The 17,803-nt window shown below is 37.0% G+C and overlaps 5 protein-coding genes across 7 annotated transcripts; 4 read left to right on the top strand and 1 right to left on the bottom strand.

Moving 5' to 3' along the window:
* Positions 1–1,835: 1,835 nt before the first annotated feature.
* On the top strand, positions 1,836–2,822 carry LOC117134376 (replication protein A 70 kDa DNA-binding subunit C-like). The gene is made up of 5 exons (XM_033292674.1): positions 1,836–1,973; positions 2,060–2,327; positions 2,409–2,505; positions 2,592–2,720; positions 2,801–2,822. Exons 1-5 carry the CDS (start codon positions 1,836–1,838, stop codon positions 2,820–2,822), a joined length of 654 nt encoding a protein of 217 aa, XP_033148565.1.
* A 3,653-nt stretch (positions 2,823–6,475) lies between these two features.
* On the top strand, positions 6,476–9,876 carry LOC103869094 (endoplasmic reticulum-Golgi intermediate compartment protein 3). 2 transcript variants are annotated; one of them, XM_033291264.1, is made up of 12 exons: positions 6,476–6,815; positions 7,047–7,223; positions 7,310–7,392; positions 7,477–7,552; positions 7,641–7,708; positions 7,820–7,910; positions 8,096–8,205; positions 8,305–8,388; positions 8,706–8,852; positions 9,126–9,234; positions 9,311–9,430; positions 9,521–9,876. In XM_033291264.1, exons 2-12 carry the CDS (start codon positions 7,136–7,138, stop codon positions 9,595–9,597), a joined length of 1,053 nt encoding a protein of 350 aa, XP_033147155.1. In that variant the 5' UTR covers positions 6,476–6,815; positions 7,047–7,135; the 3' UTR covers positions 9,598–9,876. The 2 variants fall into 2 exon arrangements, with proteins under 2 accessions (XP_033147155.1, XP_009145393.1); XM_009147145.3 differs by having other exon boundaries at positions 6,490–6,815; positions 7,127–7,223.
* Positions 9,877–10,276: 400 nt separating this feature from the next.
* On the top strand, positions 10,277–11,413 carry LOC103869093 (40S ribosomal protein S10, mitochondrial). 2 transcript variants are annotated; one of them, XM_009147143.3, is made up of 2 exons: positions 10,277–10,671; positions 10,760–11,413. In XM_009147143.3, exons 1-2 carry the CDS (start codon positions 10,363–10,365, stop codon positions 11,141–11,143), a joined length of 693 nt encoding a protein of 230 aa, XP_009145391.1. In that variant the 5' UTR covers positions 10,277–10,362; the 3' UTR covers positions 11,144–11,413. The 2 variants fall into 2 exon arrangements, with proteins under 2 accessions (XP_009145391.1, XP_009145392.1); XM_009147144.3 differs by having other exon boundaries at positions 10,281–10,671; positions 10,763–11,413.
* A 562-nt stretch (positions 11,414–11,975) lies between these two features.
* LOC103869091 (DEAD-box ATP-dependent RNA helicase 9, mitochondrial) lies at positions 11,976–14,687 on the top strand. Its single transcript, XM_009147142.3, has 7 exons — positions 11,976–12,521; positions 12,607–12,734; positions 12,812–13,223; positions 13,321–13,419; positions 13,506–13,730; positions 13,822–13,983; positions 14,072–14,687. The coding sequence occupies exons 1-7, from the start codon at positions 12,096–12,098 to the stop codon at positions 14,426–14,428; spliced, it is 1,809 nt and encodes a 602-aa protein (XP_009145390.2). The 5' UTR covers positions 11,976–12,095; the 3' UTR covers positions 14,429–14,687.
* A 57-nt stretch (positions 14,688–14,744) lies between these two features.
* On the bottom strand, positions 14,745–17,745 carry LOC103869090 (DNA-directed RNA polymerases II and IV subunit 5A). Its single transcript, XM_009147141.3, has 5 exons — positions 15,990–17,745; positions 15,658–15,858; positions 15,337–15,516; positions 15,152–15,265; positions 14,745–15,052 (listed from the first exon to the last, which is right to left on the bottom strand). The coding sequence occupies exons 2-5, from the start codon at positions 15,856–15,858 to the stop codon at positions 14,927–14,929; spliced, it is 621 nt and encodes a 206-aa protein (XP_009145389.1). The 5' UTR covers positions 15,990–17,745; the 3' UTR covers positions 14,745–14,926.
* Positions 17,746–17,803: the final 58 nt, after the last annotated feature.

Here is a 17,803-nt window from a genome sequence, read left to right as displayed (position 1 = left end):
CTACTAAAAACTAAAAAGACAATTTAATAGTTTCGAACTTGGTTTTGGGTGGGGCACGGTATATCAATTTAGACCAAAAAAGCTACATATTTTTATCTGTCCTAACATTTCACATGAAAATTATATTAATCAGTATGTGGCATGTGCCACATCCTTTACCAAGGTGGGGCTCGTGCCGATTGCCATCGTCGGATTTTCTATTCACTTTAGCGATGGTTTGATCAAAAATTGTAGCTTTAAAATTCGTTCTCGAAACTTAAATCTACTAGTTTGTTCCTTAAGTCTTTTCCATCTTTTTGGGACTTAAACAACTTGTATCATCTTCATTTTTATTAATAAATATTTACCTTTTAGCAACAAAAAAAATGCATACCTTTGTAATTTGGTCGTTTGTGGTATGTTTTAGTGTTTGTAATTAATATTACATAAATTTGTGTATTTAATGAATTAATAATTCGTGAAATATACCTTACTTGTGTATTGAATGAATCCCTTATATATTAAAAGGGATGCACGAGAGTAAATGTTTTCACACAAGCATTGCCATGTGTCGGCTGGAGATGAATTCTGGCTAATATATTTCCTTTTTTTGATTTTTTTATCTGAATTGGAAAAAACCTTTTGCTTCTGATTTTTCACGTGAATTGGACAAGAGCTGTTTTTGTGACTTGTGTATGTATCATCGTTACTGGTACTTGCAAGTGTGGGTTTGCGAATTTCTGTTATGAACCCAACAAGCAAATTATTGTCACTTGCATGAACGAGCAGAAAGACGAGTTGTAGCCTATGTTACAGAATCCACCATATCTAGATGAAGTCTGATGAGAAGAAGCTCATGGGTAAACCTTTGATGAAGCGTGTTATGCAGACATGGCTCCCTGCAAGTACTGCACTACTTGACATGATGATCTTCCACCTTCCGTCTCCCCCACACTGCTCAGAGGTACCGTGTTGAGAACTTGTATGAAGGTCCCCTCGATGATCAGTATGACACTGTCATCACAAACTGTGATCGAAACTATTACTTTCTTCTTCTCACTTCTCCATTGACGTACTCTGTCACAGAGAGAAGCCAATCAATCTCAATTCTCCATCTTTGACGTACTTTGTTTTTCACATGGTTACAAAGGAGATGAGATAAGAAAAGAGGAGATAGAAGAGTCCATTATTTTCTTCTGTTTTACAGTTTTTTGCAAGCGTGTGTTTGTCCAGTTCATCATGAGAGTCACGTAGAAAAAAAGAAGTAAAATTATTGCCACTTGCATGAACGACCAGAAAGACAAGTTGTGGCCTATGTTACAGAAGCTTGGTGTCCAGATGAAGTTTGGTGAGAAGGAATTTTATGAATATTTACAGTCCAAATTGGTCGAGTCTTTTCTGGTAAGGTCTCTAATGGTACGAAGGTCAAGATTATGGGTCCCAACTTCGTTCCTGGTGAGAAGAAAGACCTGTACGTCAAGAGTGTCCAGAGAACTGTTCTCTGCCTACATGAAAGTTATTACTTCGGTATGGAACTTATGGTTTTTGGTTAACCGAACCGAACCGATCGGTTCTGAATTGGAAAGTTAATTGAAATCAATATAGATAACCAATTAAGAAATTTTTGCGCAAGGCAAAGAATATATCATAATCAATGTAGAGAACCACTTTCTGTCAATATAATTAAATCTTATTGTGCTGGCCAAGGCAAAAATATTTGATAATCAATAAGATTTTAACGGTGAAACTAAGTTAGAAGCATTAGGGTTTGGAACTTATATAAAACACATGTCCCCAACCATTGTTACTCATCTCAATCACACAAAACCTAACTACTCTTCCCTCATTCTTCTACGATGGCTGCTATAACTGCTGTCTCTGATTTAAAACCGTTCAAGACTATGTGGAAGATTAGGGTCAAGATCATAAGTTTGTGGAAGCAGTATTCTGCAGCCGGTGGCTTAACCATTGAGATGGTGCTAATCGATTCTAACGTAAGAATCCTATAATCTTCATGTTATTAACATTGTGTTGGCTTCATGTGTCATTGTCTTAAAGTTTATTATTTGATTTTTTATAGGGTGTTAAGATTAACACTTCTGTGAAAAAAGATCTGGCTCATCAATTTGATTCATTCCTGACACAAGGAAGTTCAAAGATTCTCCTAAACTTTTCACTCAACCCCTCTTACGGTTCATACCGGACAACCATACATCCATACATAATTGGTTTTCTATGGATAACACGTGTGAAAAGTTGTGACGATTTGCCCGAAGCCCTAACCGGTTTTGAACCAGTCAACTACATGGAAATTCTAGATGGTACACTCTCTACGGACTATTTGGTTGGTAAGTTATCTAACTTAGTGATTTCTTGCTAATACGCGTTTTTGTTTTTATGGATTATAACTCATAGCTTTTATGTTTCAGATGTAATTGGTCAGATTGTTGAATTGACCCCAATTGAAGTAGTATCAGCTAATGGGAAAGAAACTCATAAACTGACTGTGGAGCTTCGTAATGAAAAGTATGACAAGTCTTTATATTTTCTTAGTTATTCATATGTCATGATTTAAAGTATGATAAGATTTGATCAATTATAACTTATGGTAGGGATGAACGGCTTTCAATGGTGTTGTGGGGTAACTTTGCTACTGATGTAAGTGATGCTATTCAAGGACGTGGTGACAATGCGATCATTTGTGTTTTTGAGATTCCAGAAATCGATGCTTTCAGAAAGAGGTATATCAATTCATTTAGTAAATTTGGTAAGTAGGTATGTTTAGTTTCGTAAATTAATTCTTATTTATGTTTCTCTATAGGATTGCAAACCAGGAGTTCTAAAGACCCTTTTCACGGCATTTTGGTTTTATCAGTTTTTTATTTGTTTCCTTATAATTTGTTTCTTTCGTATTTTATTTTTCTATTACCTATGTTTCTTTTAATTTTATAATTATAATTTTATTATGAAAGAGTAATTCTATTTTCTATGTTTTGTGTTGTCTTAAATTCATAATAAATTAATATAAGTTGTTGCATACTATTATACATTTTTTCCATACAATATATTTAATTTACACATAACCAATTACACAAACTTTTTCTAAAAAAAACAATTAATCTTACATTATATATACATGCAGAATTTCGTTTGATATATATCATTAAATCTAATATTTGTGCCTATAATTTTAATTTTTTAATATCGATAAATTAAAAAATAAAAATCGCTTTTGTTCACTTGCTCCGCGCAGGGCGCGGGTTATCACCTAGTTAATAATTATATTAGTTGTTTGCAGGTTTGTATGTATTACTATTAATAACTCCATTTACATAATTCTGTGTATTAATATTGTGTGCTACAAATTATTTATATTTGTTGTTATAAGGTTTAGTTGTTCAATATATACATGTTCAATGTATATTCAACTATAACTATATGAGTTAGCATAGTATATATATATATATGTATATGTGCAAATGCATAACACATACACTGATATACGTTAATGTTGCATCAGTGTTGTGTTTTATCAAATTAAAATAATTCTTTTGAACTATCAGTATATAAACTGTTTCAAAAGAATATCAAGGCAAAATTAAGAGCTTGACTTTTATGTTTGGAGAAATATTGGCCACATGCAGTGTTTGTACCATGTGGAGTTTGGAGAAGTTTGGTTTAATACACTTCCCACAAATAGAAAGTCGATTCCTAAAAGAGGCTGGTGATCAGTTCCTTTCTCGGTGTTAAAAAAAAAGAAGAAGATCAGTTCCTTTCTTTTTATTTTTCTTTTGTTGTATCACTTTATTGCATTACAGAAAGCATTTCTTTTTTTCCCTCACTTATTTATTTTGATAACTGGAAAATTGTATAATTTATGTTAATTAATGGACTCAGTTTACCATATCTCACTAGCTAGTTTACCAGTACCACTCAAAATCTATAACATAATTCATCTGTATATGTAGTTTTTTTTTTTTGGTATAAATGTTAAGAAACTGTATATGTAGTTCATAGTTCACACATCAAACACGAGCTGGTTTAATCGAAATGGCTAAAAATAAATGAAAACTAAATTTAAGAGAAAATATGTCATAACTGAATGCAAGTGAGGATTGAAGTGGGAAAAGCAAGACTAAAGTTAAAGGTAGGTGTTGACAAAAAAAAAAAAAAGTTAAAGGTAGGTATAGAGAAGTTGACATTAGTGGATGAATTAACACACGTGAAGCATGCATTTTGCAAGTTTTGCAAACTGTTCACGTTTCACAAGTCACGTGATCTTATTTTATTTTATTTTTTTAATTAAGAATAAGAACACAAGAACATGATTATTAAGTTGAGAAGTGGACGCATGGGAAATTAATGTGACTTTGATCGAAATATGTAAGTGAAAAGATGTGGCCAGTGTTTTGATGTTTATCTACTTTTACGACACAGACCATTTGACCCGCGACATTATGGCATGACCTTTATGAGGAAGTACACAACACTAATTATGTATTAAGAGAGGATGATTAATCTAAGAGATACAATTTCCGAAAGGTTTATTCAACCCAAAAATTAACTAGAGGGCTGTAATTAGCAAGAGTTTATCTGTATATATTATCAGTGTGCTTACTCTCAGCTAGATTTATTAACATATAATCTTTATGGATTTTTTTTTAAACTGGCTTTCATAATTAAACATTTACAAAATAGTTTACAGAGGTGAATAAAGGAAATAAAATACAAAGCTTGCAGGAGATAAATTAAAACACAAGAAACAGAAAAAGATGGGAGAGGTCAAAGAGGAAAAATATCACTCTGGAAAGTAGGAATCAGAAGAAGGAAAATTAGGTTGAAGACCAACGACTTGCCAATTGCACCAATTGTCAAACCACAGTTCTTCAAAGCTGTTGATTTTATCTTTTGCAAGCTTTATAGACTTGAGTATACTTTTTTAATGTCTATAGAGATGAACCAGTGCAATTAAAGTAATCCCACCAAATACCAATATACTAACAGTGAGTTGGTTTAATGGATAAATTTCCTTGGTTATCAAAAATGTAAAAGCTTTCTTTTCTAAAAAAAGAGTTAAAACATATGGTTTAGATCTTTTTTTTTTTTTTTTGGTAAAAATGTTAAGATATTATTACCAAGCTTTTTCGTTTTTGACAGAATGACAGAGGAAAACACGAAGCAGAGAAACAGAAAAAAAACCTAAACACACACTCAATCAAGTTACGAAAGCAAGACAGATACAACAACCACAACCGCAGTCCCGGGGCTCGACTAAATCCGTAACAACAGCTTGCCGCAAAAAGATGAACCAAGTTCAACCGAGAGCCGGAACCCGGTAATTTTGGCCTCCCCGATGAATCCGCTCTTAAAGATAATGGTCCACCTGAGAACAGCTCACCGAGAACATCAAGCACCTGCCCACACAACACACAGCAATAGCATCGACCTAACACACCTTCAACAACCAACCGAGCAATTATTTGGCCTGGATCGACCTGAACAGGATGTCGAACCGAGCAAAAACGGGCTGTAACCTTCGTACTCCTTAATCTGAACCCAACCTGCACACAATTGCCACGCACACCGCCACAATAGACTCAAGCAAACCCAAGTAGCGCTGGGATGTGAGCGAAGACCGAACACTAAGAGTAGCGGTCAAAGACAAGAGAACCACCACACGTCCGTTGCCGCCGAGAACCGACAGACAGAAACTGGTGCTGCTAGACATATGGTTTAGATCTTGTTTTTAAAGATGTTTATGCACATAACTTCCTAACTGATTCCATCAATCTATTTGTTTTGGGGATGAACCAATGCAACTAGAGCAATACCGCCAATGTATATGTTTTGTTGTCTGGAAGTCATGTAAAACGTGAAGTTGCTTTGTATAACAAAGCATCCTTTTGGGTGTTAGTTTATGGTGGGGAGTTTATGTTTGGGCTTATGGGTCCCAAACTCCCAATCTCTCAAATCAAATGACGTTATTAACTCGGCCCAATCAATTTTGTTTTTGTTTTTTTTCTTTCTTGTCAGTCTCTAACTCTCATCAACAACCAAAATCCCGCCATGTGGAAATCGCACATCATGATTAATGTTAGCAGATGATTGTCTTTAATACTTGCTTTATAGTGTTGCTTGAAGCTGGTCCACTTTCCATCACTTGCACATATATTAAGTCTAGACTTAAACCAAGGAAACTAAATCACTAATGCTTCATAAATCATAAGATTATTTAACCACTTTAAAGATATACAAAACCATGTGATGGCATATTTATTTCACAGTCGTTGGCGATAATGAGCAACAACAGTCGATTAAATCATATTCAGGTATAAGAAGGTATCGTAAGCGATTACAAAACAAACAATAACGTTATCTTCCTATACAATTAAAACTAAAAATCGTACCTAAGAACGAATTATCAAACAGATTGAAAACCTCAGGCTAACTATCAAGAAAAAAATGCGGTAAAGTAGTTAAAATATGCATATTATTTACACCAAAAATAAAAAATAAAAATAGAAAATGCATCTTATATTTAGCAAAAAAAAAAAAAAGAAGCATATGTACGTTATGATCGAAAACATTTTCACTGCCCAAAATGATCAGTTCTGAGAAGATGAGGGGTTGATTCGTAAATAATAAGATTAATAATGCTAAATTGAAATTTGTAATAAGGTAAGGGAGCAATAAATAAATAATGAGAGGACGGAAAAAGAGCGACGCCGTTCAAACATCGATTTTGTCTCCCCGGACCTGGAGATCTCTCTCTTCTTCCCCAATCCTTTCTCTCGTCGCACGCACACGCGCTTCATCCTCATCAGCCTCGATTCAAGGTACCATCTCCGTTTCAAATGATCTCCCTTTAGAATATCTTAGATTCGTGCCATTGTTATTGCCATTCTACGCATACGTTTCTTCAAAAAGATGATAACTTTTAAACCTAGATCATGCTAAGATTCTTAAATTTCGAATAATTAGTTGTGGGTTTCGAGATTAATTCTCGAAAATCCATCCCCTTTAATCTTATCTTACCCTGCATATCTGCTTGGTTGATTTTGAGCTAGAGACCCCCTTTAACTTAAAACCGCCATAGAAGCTCTCTGCTTGTTTCGTCTGTTTAGTGCCACATTGGTTGGGTTTGTAGTTTGGTAGGATGGGTGTGAAGCAGGCTCTAAGGAGCATCGATGCGTTCCCAAGAGCTGAGGATCATCTCCTTCAGAAAACTCAATCTGGTGCCGTTGGTAATGCTTCCCTTCTCCTTTAATGCTTGCTTGACTGTGTGTTTGCTTATTTTTCTATCATTTTTATTGGTTATGGTTATTTGTAGTATCCATTGTTGGGCTCCTTATAATGGTTATCTTGTTCTTGAGCGAGCTCAGTTACTACCTTAACACCCTTACAGTGCATCAGGTAATGTCTTTTGGTTCCTGATGATTGGCTTGTAGGGGGTCTTCTCCTTATATAACCATTGTAATTGGATCATGTTTTTTGTAGATGTCAGTGGACTTAAAGCGTGGAGAAACGCTTCCAATTCATGTAAATATGACGTTCCCATCTTTGCCTTGTGATGGTAACTCGAATCCATTCATCACATACATACTTCCTACTTTCAGGAATGCTAATGGTTGTAAACTTTGATCTTTATTTGTTATTTGTAGTATTGAGCATGGATGCTATCGACATGTCAGGGAAGCATGAAGTTGATCTTGATACAAACATTTGGAAGGTAAGATGAATCAAGATGCTAATGCTAAAAATCACGAAGTCTTTTTTTTTTCTCTAGTGTACTGGTTTATAATATAGACTTTAATTGCTAACTAACTACGAGTATATGCAGCTCCGTCTCAACAGTCACGGTCATATCATTGGCACAGAATATATATCTGATCTTGTTGAAAAGGAGCATGATCACTCATCTCACAAGCACGGTAACCATTCTTAACCTAAAGGTCCTAAACTAAAATGTGTATTTTCTTAAATACGTTATAAGAATCTAACAAGTTTAATTGAGGCATATTATTATATGAGAGTCCCAGTGATAGCCGACTCTGGTTTGTGTATAAGGATAGAGACTTAATCACTTCAATTTGGTTTCTTTTGTGCTTTGCTGAAGATGAACACAAGAATGAGACGGACGCGTTGAATTTACTTGGCTTTGATGAAGCTGCTGAGACGATGATTAAGAAGGTGAAGCAAGCATTGGCAGATGGAGAAGGGTGTCGGGTATTAACTTCTGAAATAGACAAACTAGAGATGTTGTCTTATTGGCGTTGTCAGAAACCAGAGACTTTAATATATGTTTGGCTGTTTTCCAACACACAGGTTTATGGTGTCCTAGATGTACAAAGGGTTGCGGGAAACTTCCACATTTCAGTTCACGGGCTGAACATCTACGTTGCTCAAATGGTTGGTATCACATTATCTCGCTTTATAAAACCATCTTAAGTTCAAAAGGGTCTGAAACCATTAACCAAGAACATACAACTCAACATTCGCTTACTTTAGTTTTTGATTAAGTACCATGTGACCATAATTGATGTTGAATTCCATTGATATGTCAATGTCAAATGTATAAAGCCAGACCTTTACATACAAAGATTGATAATCGCTAAATTATTCTCATCAATTGCATTTGCACCTCATTTACTGACTTACTATCTGATATTTTGACTTACGAAGATAATGATGTAGTATCTAACTAATCTCTTTTACTCTCTCAACAGATATTTGGAGGGTCCAAAAACGTTAACGTGAGCCATATGATACATGATCTATCGTTTGGGCCCAAGTACCCCGGAATTCACAATCCACTTGATGGCACAAACCGAATCCTGCATGACACCAGTGGAACCTTCAAATACTACATTAAGGTGTTTTATCTAAATCCATCACTGTTTTTTTCACTCACCTCTCTGCATGGCTGTACATCTTCTAGTATACTCCATTATTTGTTACTTCCAAATGTGAAAACATTATTTGTAGTTTTTATGAATCCATTTCGTGAGATGTGAAAACATTATTTAGATACTATATCATTATTTAGATACTATATCTGATTCTGGCTAGTAGCTTTATGAATCCATTTCGTGAGATGTGAAAACATTATTTGTAGTTGATGTCTTTCTGTGTGGTATGGCTTGCAGATTGTTCCAACAGAATATAGATATCTATCAAAAGACATACTGACAACAAATCAGTACTCTGTAACGGAATATTACACACCAATGAACGAGTTTGACCGGACATGGCCAGGTTAGTCGATCAAACTTCATTTCCAGTGGTTGTTATTACTCTGTTTGTTGATGGCATCTGCGTTCTTCATTTTCAGCTGTCTACTTCTTATATGACCTGTCACCAATCACTGTGACGATCAAGGAAGAACGCCGTAGTTTTCTCCACTTGATCACACGGCTTTGCGCTGTGTTAGGCGGTACCTTTGCTTTGACAGGTTCCATCCCATCTATATCTAGTCCTCTCAATAGTCATTTTTCAAAAAAAATCTTAGCCTAATATAATGTTATGTCATGGTGATAAACAGGAATGTTAGATCGTTGGATGTTCCGTATCATAGAATCTTTCACCAAGAAACCGAGCACAAGAAGCATACACAAGTGAAACAGAGAGAAAGAAAAAGAGCAAAGGAAGGAAGGAAGGAAGAAGAAATCTCTCAAACCCCAAAGCGTGTATCTACCTTCTGAGACAATACCCACCGGAGATTCCAGGGCATTTGATACATGGATGTAGTTTTTTGCATGTTCTCAAGTCTTTTTGATCGCTTTTTTCTCTCTTAATGTATTACTACCCTGATTCTCTCTGGTCATGGTCATCATCATCATCATCTAGTAGAATTATATGTAATTTTATAAACACTTTGCATCTTGGCCTTTTAGCATCTTCTAACTTCACTGAGAAAATTGCCATGATTACAAATAAAAGAATAGAAACAGGCAAACAGACTTTGGGTATGAATGGTGGACGAGAGAACGGCGAGAAATAATGCATTTTTTAACGTTTCTGAAAAAAATTACTATTCACAAGGAATAATAATTTTCTCTCATTCTCTTTTGTTTTTTTTTTTTGTAGAGAATTAAAGAACAAAAGTATTCTTTGTTAAAAGTGATAAGGGATAATCATTCTTTTTCATTCCTGCTATTTTATTCCCGAACATTTCTTTTTAATCCGTTACTCTTGTTTCCCGAATGGTCACCACTCAGACCCTTTGTATATACTTATCATCAAACGTGTCGCGCGTGTATGTGTAAAGCGTACACTCGTCACAGGCGATTCTGACTTAAACCCTAGTTGAGAACAAGTTTTTTTTTTTAATTTCCTTCTTCTCTCCCTGTCTCATTTCTCGTCTTCGTCGCCGTCGAATCTGAAATGATCACCGGAGTACTCCGCAGATCTTCCTTGCCGTCGAGGCAGGCTCTCTCCGCCGCCTTGACCTCCTTTGATTCGGTTACCTCACACCATTTCACTTCAGCCGCCACCGGAGCCTCCGTGAAGCTGAATCTGATTGGAAATGGATCTACTCTCTCCTCCGCATCGTCTCCGAGCTCGTTTGGTAACATAGCGCCGTCTATGGTTTCCCCCGCGGGGATCTCGTTTCAAGGTTACGCCACAGGGAGTGAAAGCAGCATCGGAGATTCAAAGAAGATCAAAATCTCTCCAGAGAATGTGAGCAAGAAGGTACCGTTTCCTTCTCATTCAATCTCTAAAACTCGTTCGTAGATGATTCTAATACAGTTGTTTCTTGTGTGTTGCGGATTTGAATTAGAAGAAAGAAGGAGGAGAAAGCACATCAAAGATCAAAGGAACGAGGATCTGCATAGCGATCCGTTCATTCGATAACCCGGAGAAGGAAGCTTGGTGTCTTCCTCCTCACAGTCGCTACGCCGCCATGCCCGACACAAGGACCCTGTACACGGTGCTTCGTTCCCCTCACGTCGACAAGAAGTCCAGAGAGCAGTTCGAGATGAGGTTCAAGAAACGGTTTCTTGTCATCAAAGCTCAGAGCCACGAGCTGAGCAAGAAGCTCTTTTGGTTGAAGCGTTACCGTATCCTCGGCGCTCAGTACGAGCTGCAGTTCCACTGCAAGACCCGGTTGGATATGTCTCCCGTGTTAGCCAGCATCAATGGCTCAAGCATTGGTGGTCAATGAGACAGGGGTTGTTAAAGAGAAGCTACCAGGTGGGGTTTTTGACCTGATCCTGCAATAATGTCTGAATCTTACGGGATTCAACAGATAAGTCAGCTATACATTGTCAAAGACATGGTTTTAGTTTGAATTTTGGTGCGCAATGTTATATGCCAATTCATTATGTGTTTGTTAGATGATTTTTATATTGAAATTGTTTGACAAAACAAAAATAGACACATGCATTTTGGGCATAATTTGGCTTCCAATATATCGTAGTTAGTCTTGAATGTTTTCATTAATAAGTACCATATGAATTCTGATGTTGTGAAGCAGAGTAGAGAATTGGAAAAACACAATCCTATAAGTTGAGCAATGGCCTTGGGACACCAGAGCAAGTTTAGTCTCAGTGATCACCAGACTTGTTATCAGTCTCCACGGCATCCATGTAAAGATGTCATACTCGCCAGGAAAATCTTCATAAGCTAGTAGTTTACAGTGTATCTATCTATACTTATTTTGTCAGTAAAATGATTCTCATTTCCCAGCCGAGTAGTAGGTTAGACATGCAGATATGCACATTGAACAGATATTTTTAAAATTAATTAACATTAGTTAAAAGTCAAAATAACCAATTCAAATTATGACGAAAGAGTCGACAATATCAAAGTAGTATTTATAAAAGAGATGCGGAATTATTTACGCACCAAATAACTCCGCCCCTTGTTCACACACCTTTGGGCTCAAGGAAAAATAAACTCGCGCAGGTACAGGAAGATACCATACACTCACCTGCAGGCGATAATAACAAAATATCTTCTTTTTTTTTATTTACTTTTAGGAGGCGTAGATACTTTCAAGTTGTCACCTGCCTTCTTCTTCTTTAAAGCCCCTCACACTAAACCCTTGCCGTCTTCTCTCTAAAACCCTAATCCTCACTTTTCGGGTTTTCTTTCTCAAACATTTAGATCTGAAAATGATCAGCACAGTTCTCCGCCGATCCGTCCTCGGTGCCTCAAGGCGGACTCAGACTCTCTCCGCCTCTCTCACCTCCCTCAACGCCGCTCTATTTCACCACCTTGCTCCATCCTCCTCCGCCGCCGCCACAGTCTCCGATCTCAAATCTGGCGTCGCTCTCCCTCAGACCCCGAACCCGTATGGCGTTAAAGCGAGAGACTTTCATTTCCAGTCCGGACCGTCCGAGTTCAGAGCGTCCATGGCTTCTCCCGCTGGATTCGCGGCTCAAGATTACGCACCTTCGTACGACGGAGGAGATTCGGAGGAGAGTGTTGGCAGCAGCAGTAACGGCGGTGATGGGTTAGCTATATCTGAGCTTGGGATCTCTCCGGAGATCGTCAAAGCTTTGAGTGGTAGAGGAATCGATAAACTCTTCCCTATTCAGGTATGCTCTCTTGTTTATTCAATCATATCAATTGAAAGTTCTCTGCTTTTTCACTGATCTTTTTAATGTTTGTTGGTTTGTATAGAAAGCTGTGCTTGAGCCAGCGATGCAAGGTCGGGACATGATCGGTCGTGCTAGGACAGGAACAGGAAAGACTCTTGCTTTTGGGATTCCCGTTATTGACAAAATCATCAAGTTCAACGCTAAACACGGGTTTGTTTATTCCCTTGATTGTACTTTGTGTTTACACTCTTTGTTTGCCTCTTTATGTAGCCTTTGATGTGTGACAGGCGTGGGAAGAACCCTCTTTGTTTGGTTCTGGCTCCTACAAGAGAGCTTGCTCGTCAGGTTGAGAAGGAGTTCAGGGAGTCTGCTCCAAGTTTGGATACTATCTGTCTTTACGGAGGTACACCCATCGGACAGCAGATGAGGGAGCTCAACTACGGTGTCGATGTAGCCGTTGGAACTCCGGGTCGTATCATTGATCTGATGAAAAGGGGAGCTTTGAATCTATCAGAGGTTCAGTTTATTGTTCTCGATGAAGCTGATCAGATGCTTCAGGTTGGATTTGCCGAGGATGTGGAAGTTATATTGCAGAAGTTGCCTGAGAAGCGTCAGAGCATGATGTTTTCTGCTACAATGCCGAGTTGGATCAGATCTCTCACCAAAAAGTACCTGAACAATCCTTTGACGATTGATCTTGTGAGTAATCTCTCATACCTGCTTGTGAATATATTTATCTTGGGGGGGTTTAACAGAGTTGTTAGTTAATGAGGTGACTGATTGTGTGTGTGTTTAGGTTGGAGATTCTGATCAGAAACTTGCAGATGGGATTACAATGTACTCTATCTCAGCTGATTCTTATGGAAAAGCATCCATTATTGGTCCTCTTGTAGAGGTATGTATGGGATTTTTTCTTGTTTTATTTTATCAGTCATATATGGGTGGAAAGGGTTTATAGTACATTTGTTGTTCCTTTTGCAGGCGCATGGTAAAGGAGGAAAATGCATTGTTTTTACACAAACGAAACGTGATGCTGATCGCCTTTCGTATGGATTGGCCAAAACCTTCAAATGCGAAGCTTTACACGGTGACATATCACAGAGCCAGAGAGAAAGAACACTAGCTGGTTTCAGGGATGGGAATTTCAATATCCTTGTTGCAACTGATGTTGCTGCTCGTGGTCTTGATGTACCTAATGTCGATTTGGTGAGTCAAAAACTACACTCTTTGCTTGTTCTTAACGAGTTATGTTTCTTATCTTATTAACTCATCTTTTGATTGTGTTGAATGAATATAGGTAATTCATTACGAGCTTCCTAATAACACGGAGACGTTTGTTCACCGAACGGGGAGAACAGGTCGTGCTGGAAAGAAAGGAAATGCGATTCTCATCCACGGTCCAGAGCAATCAAGGGCTGTTAAAATGATTGAGAGAGAAGTCGGAAGCAAATTCACTGAGGTATGAATCTATCATCTGTGACTTACCCTCTCTTTTTTTTGTTTACGATGGTTGGACTAAACTTTGGTATTGGGTTGGGTTAATGCAGCTTCCTAGCATTCCTGTGGAACGCGGAAGCGGAAGCATGTTTGAAGGAATAGGTGGTCGATCTGGTGGATCCTATGGAGGAGGGATGAGGGATCGCAGTTCAAGCTATGGTGGTCGTTCAGGCGGTTATGGTGGTGGTGGTGGGAGTGGTAGATATGGTGGGGATCGTTCAGAAGGATCAGGCAACCGTTATTCCGGAGGTTCAGACCGTTCCTCTGGTTACGGAGGCTTTGGTTCAGGAAGTTCAAACCGCTCATCAGGAGGTTATGGGGGATTTGGTTCAGACCGTTCTTCACAGTCAAGTGGAAGGAGCAGCTTTGGTGGGTTTGGATTAAAGGATCCTAACAGCTCTTACTGAGTTATGATCCGACCCGGCAATAATGGAGCGCTTGGTGAGTCTGAGTAGGGTTTAGTTACAAGGAGTCAAAGCTATGTTAGCTCCCTGTCTCATAAACAAACATATTTTATTTTGAAGTTTTTTGTCATCATTTATTTTCTACATGGGTAGAAGAAGTATTGTTCCTTTCTATTTGTACTTGGCCACTTCCATTAACATAAACGATTCTCTCGTCCCATCATAAAGAGTATTAACCAAATCAACACTTGATTTGACTTAATTTGGTTATGTTCTCAACGTATCTCAATGCTGAATCATGGCAAGTGCTGACGAGAAGTTGCTCATTGTGCACTAACAGTGTATGATAATAAAAGATACTCGTGTAAGGTTTTTCAATTCTTACATGTAGCAAAGAACCGTGCACAAAAAAAGAAGGAAAAATGTAGCAAAGAACCGTTGTCAACAGTTTGGTAATCGTCTTATGTTTCACAGCTCTGAGAGTTCAACTCTCAATTTTGGTTATACAGCATAACGATAGGTAACGTAACGACCAGCGGTTTCACTAGGACGGATGATCTTGACGACTTGGCCACGTTTGAGTCCAAAGTATCTTGCGATTGGATCAGTCACTTGAATCCTTGGAAGCTACACACACACAGAACCCACAAGTTTCAAACATTTAATCACACACAGAACCCAAAAGTTTCTCACCAAGAAAAACTGAAAAAAAGAAGAACAAGTGACCTGAGTCTCCTTGACAGTGTATCTCTCCAGTAAAGTTTTCTTCTCTTCAGTGGTGAGAACTTGGTGCTCAGGAACAAGAACATGTTCCTTAATGTTCACTAGCATTTCCGCCTCCTGCACACAGCAACGACAACTTGATTAAGGATGACGAGATCAAAAACAAACAAGAAAACTTTGTTTATTACCTGGAAAACTTCGAGATGGAATTTAGAAGAGATCTGACTAATGCAATTTCGAGCAAAAGGAGTCAAGTTCTGCTGAACAACCAAGATAGCTCTGTAAACATTCTCTGACTTCATCCGGTTTGTGTACACTTTCATTGTGTTAACTCCAACTTTCACCTCATCAGGGAAGAAGACATAGAGCTACAACAGGGCACGAGCAAGAATCATAGACTTAAAAGAAAAAGAAACCAAACACATGAAAACAACCTCTCGCACTATGCTTTTGGCAGTAACATGATCACATGTTGAGATAATCAATGCACATTGAGAGACGCCTCATACCTGATCACTGCTATCATTCCTCTTAGCCCTGAGAGTAACAAGATCCTCCCTTTTCATGTTGTCCCCATACTTCCTAACGAACTGTGTTAGGGTCATCGTGATTTCAGAATCGGCGATAAAGTAGCCACGGTCCTTGAGCATCTGCATCAACGTCTTCTGGATTCTGTACATTCTTTTGATTTCTTCTTCCGTTAGACCCATCTGTTCCAAAAAAAAAAAATTCAAGAATTTAGGTTTTCCATCAATCTCGTTGCTTTGAGATCGATACAAAGGTAGGCTATGTCATTGCAAAGAGAGAACCTTATAATAAAAATAAATAAACAAAAACTTACGTTGAAAGATAAAAAAGCGTGGGAGAAGGATTCACAGAGTGGCAGAGGGAGGAATAAGAAACAGCGTTCAAGCTTTCCTTCAAATCTCCAAACCCGTTCTTCTCTTTTCCAACTTAATACAATATTTATAGCATCTGAAGTTTAAGTCCCCAAACTATACGGAAGTTGTTTGTTTTTGGAGTTCTTTACTTTAAGGCCCAGTTAGGCTTCTCCGTATTTAAATGGGCCTATTTGCGCGGTCTATGATTTGGCCATTAGATATCATTTTTTTTTCTTTTTTTGAAAATCCAAATAATCGAAAACCATGGTTCAAAGATTCAGATTAGTATCTGAAATAAGTATTTGAATCTTATATAATTACTTGTTTAATATATGATATTTTAAAATAAGTATTTAGAACTTAGATAATTACTTTAAATAATTTATTTTATTTCCATTTTGATATGATATCTAAAACAACTAAACTAAAATAATCATAATCTTAAAAATGTATAGTCACAAAATCCATAACATGTATAACAAACTATATTTGAACCCAAAACATCATTTAACCAAATCATATTGTGGAAAAAGAAGATGGGCTCTAAAAAGGTCCGAAAACATGAACCAATACCCGGACATACGTAAAACATGTTGAAACTGCAATGTTCTTGACATTTTGTGAAAGATCTAAATCCCCTTCCTCTGTTTTATTTATTGTTTTAGAATCATATAAGAAACTGTGTTTTTTTACACTGGATACATTATCATATAATTTCTATATCTATTACAAATTATGATAATTACCTAATTCATGGATAATTTCACGACGAAACTCTTCTCGTAACATTCGGATCGATAAATACCTTTGCACGTACGACATTCTAGGTAAACATGTTATTTATACAGCACATTAGCATAATGTGAACGGCTCTGAGCATTTTTAAAACTTCTGAAAAGCTTGAATCTTATAATTTACAAGAAATTGTATTTTCTGTAAAAATCGAATCCTTGATCTTGTGTAGAAGCATTTAACCCTAACTAATCGTTCACGGTGCTTCCGCATAATGTGTTTTGACAACATAATGGCTTCAATTGGACCATATTTTATGAACAAAATTATGACGAAACTTTTATTCTTCAATTTTTAAACTATTCATGTTGATTTTTTTTTGTCAAATTACAATCAAATGGTCACATTTTATTCCTCTCATTTTCTTAGAGATGAAAAAAATTATGAAAAAGTCGTCCTCCAATTTCGAAGGAGAATGAATTAAACGTAAATTCATATTTTTATATTTGTTCATTTTCTCAATTAAATTTTTGTTTATTATTTTATTCATTTTGATGTTTAATTAAACGGTCACCGGTTGAAGCCAGAATGTTTTGTCAATGTTTTAATTTGATTGATAGAAACTTACCAACGTTCAGTGCCATATATGCATCAAAAGTTTCAGACATTATTTACGTTGTAACAAAATAAATAGCTCTTTTCTACAATAAATTTGTATCTTGAGTGATAATAATAAAAATCGTCAAATTTTGACTTGGACGTTGAACAAACCATACCTCATCTGCTGCTTTTCGTTGTCAAATATGACCACAAATTAATAACAAAATATGCCAATTTGTTTTATTTTAAAATGCCAATTTGTTTTCTTTTTTGATGGAGAAAGTGATAAAAACCATCACAACGCCTAACAATACCCACACGATAGCATTAAATCCGACCAATGAGATTCTAGCTCTTGTTCACCACTCAAGAATCTTCCAGTCTTCTCCAAACATCTTGGTCTCCAAGAAAAAATCTTCACCGCCATTTAATTTACACCTAT

The sequence above is a fragment of the Brassica rapa genome, chromosome A05 (assembly GCF_000309985.2).
Source record: "Brassica rapa cultivar Chiifu-401-42 chromosome A05, CAAS_Brap_v3.01, whole genome shotgun sequence".
NCBI lineage: Eukaryota > Viridiplantae > Streptophyta > Magnoliopsida > Brassicales > Brassicaceae > Brassica > Brassica rapa.
Note: the sequence above shows the minus strand (reverse complement) of the source record. Positions and strands in the feature narration are given on the sequence as shown.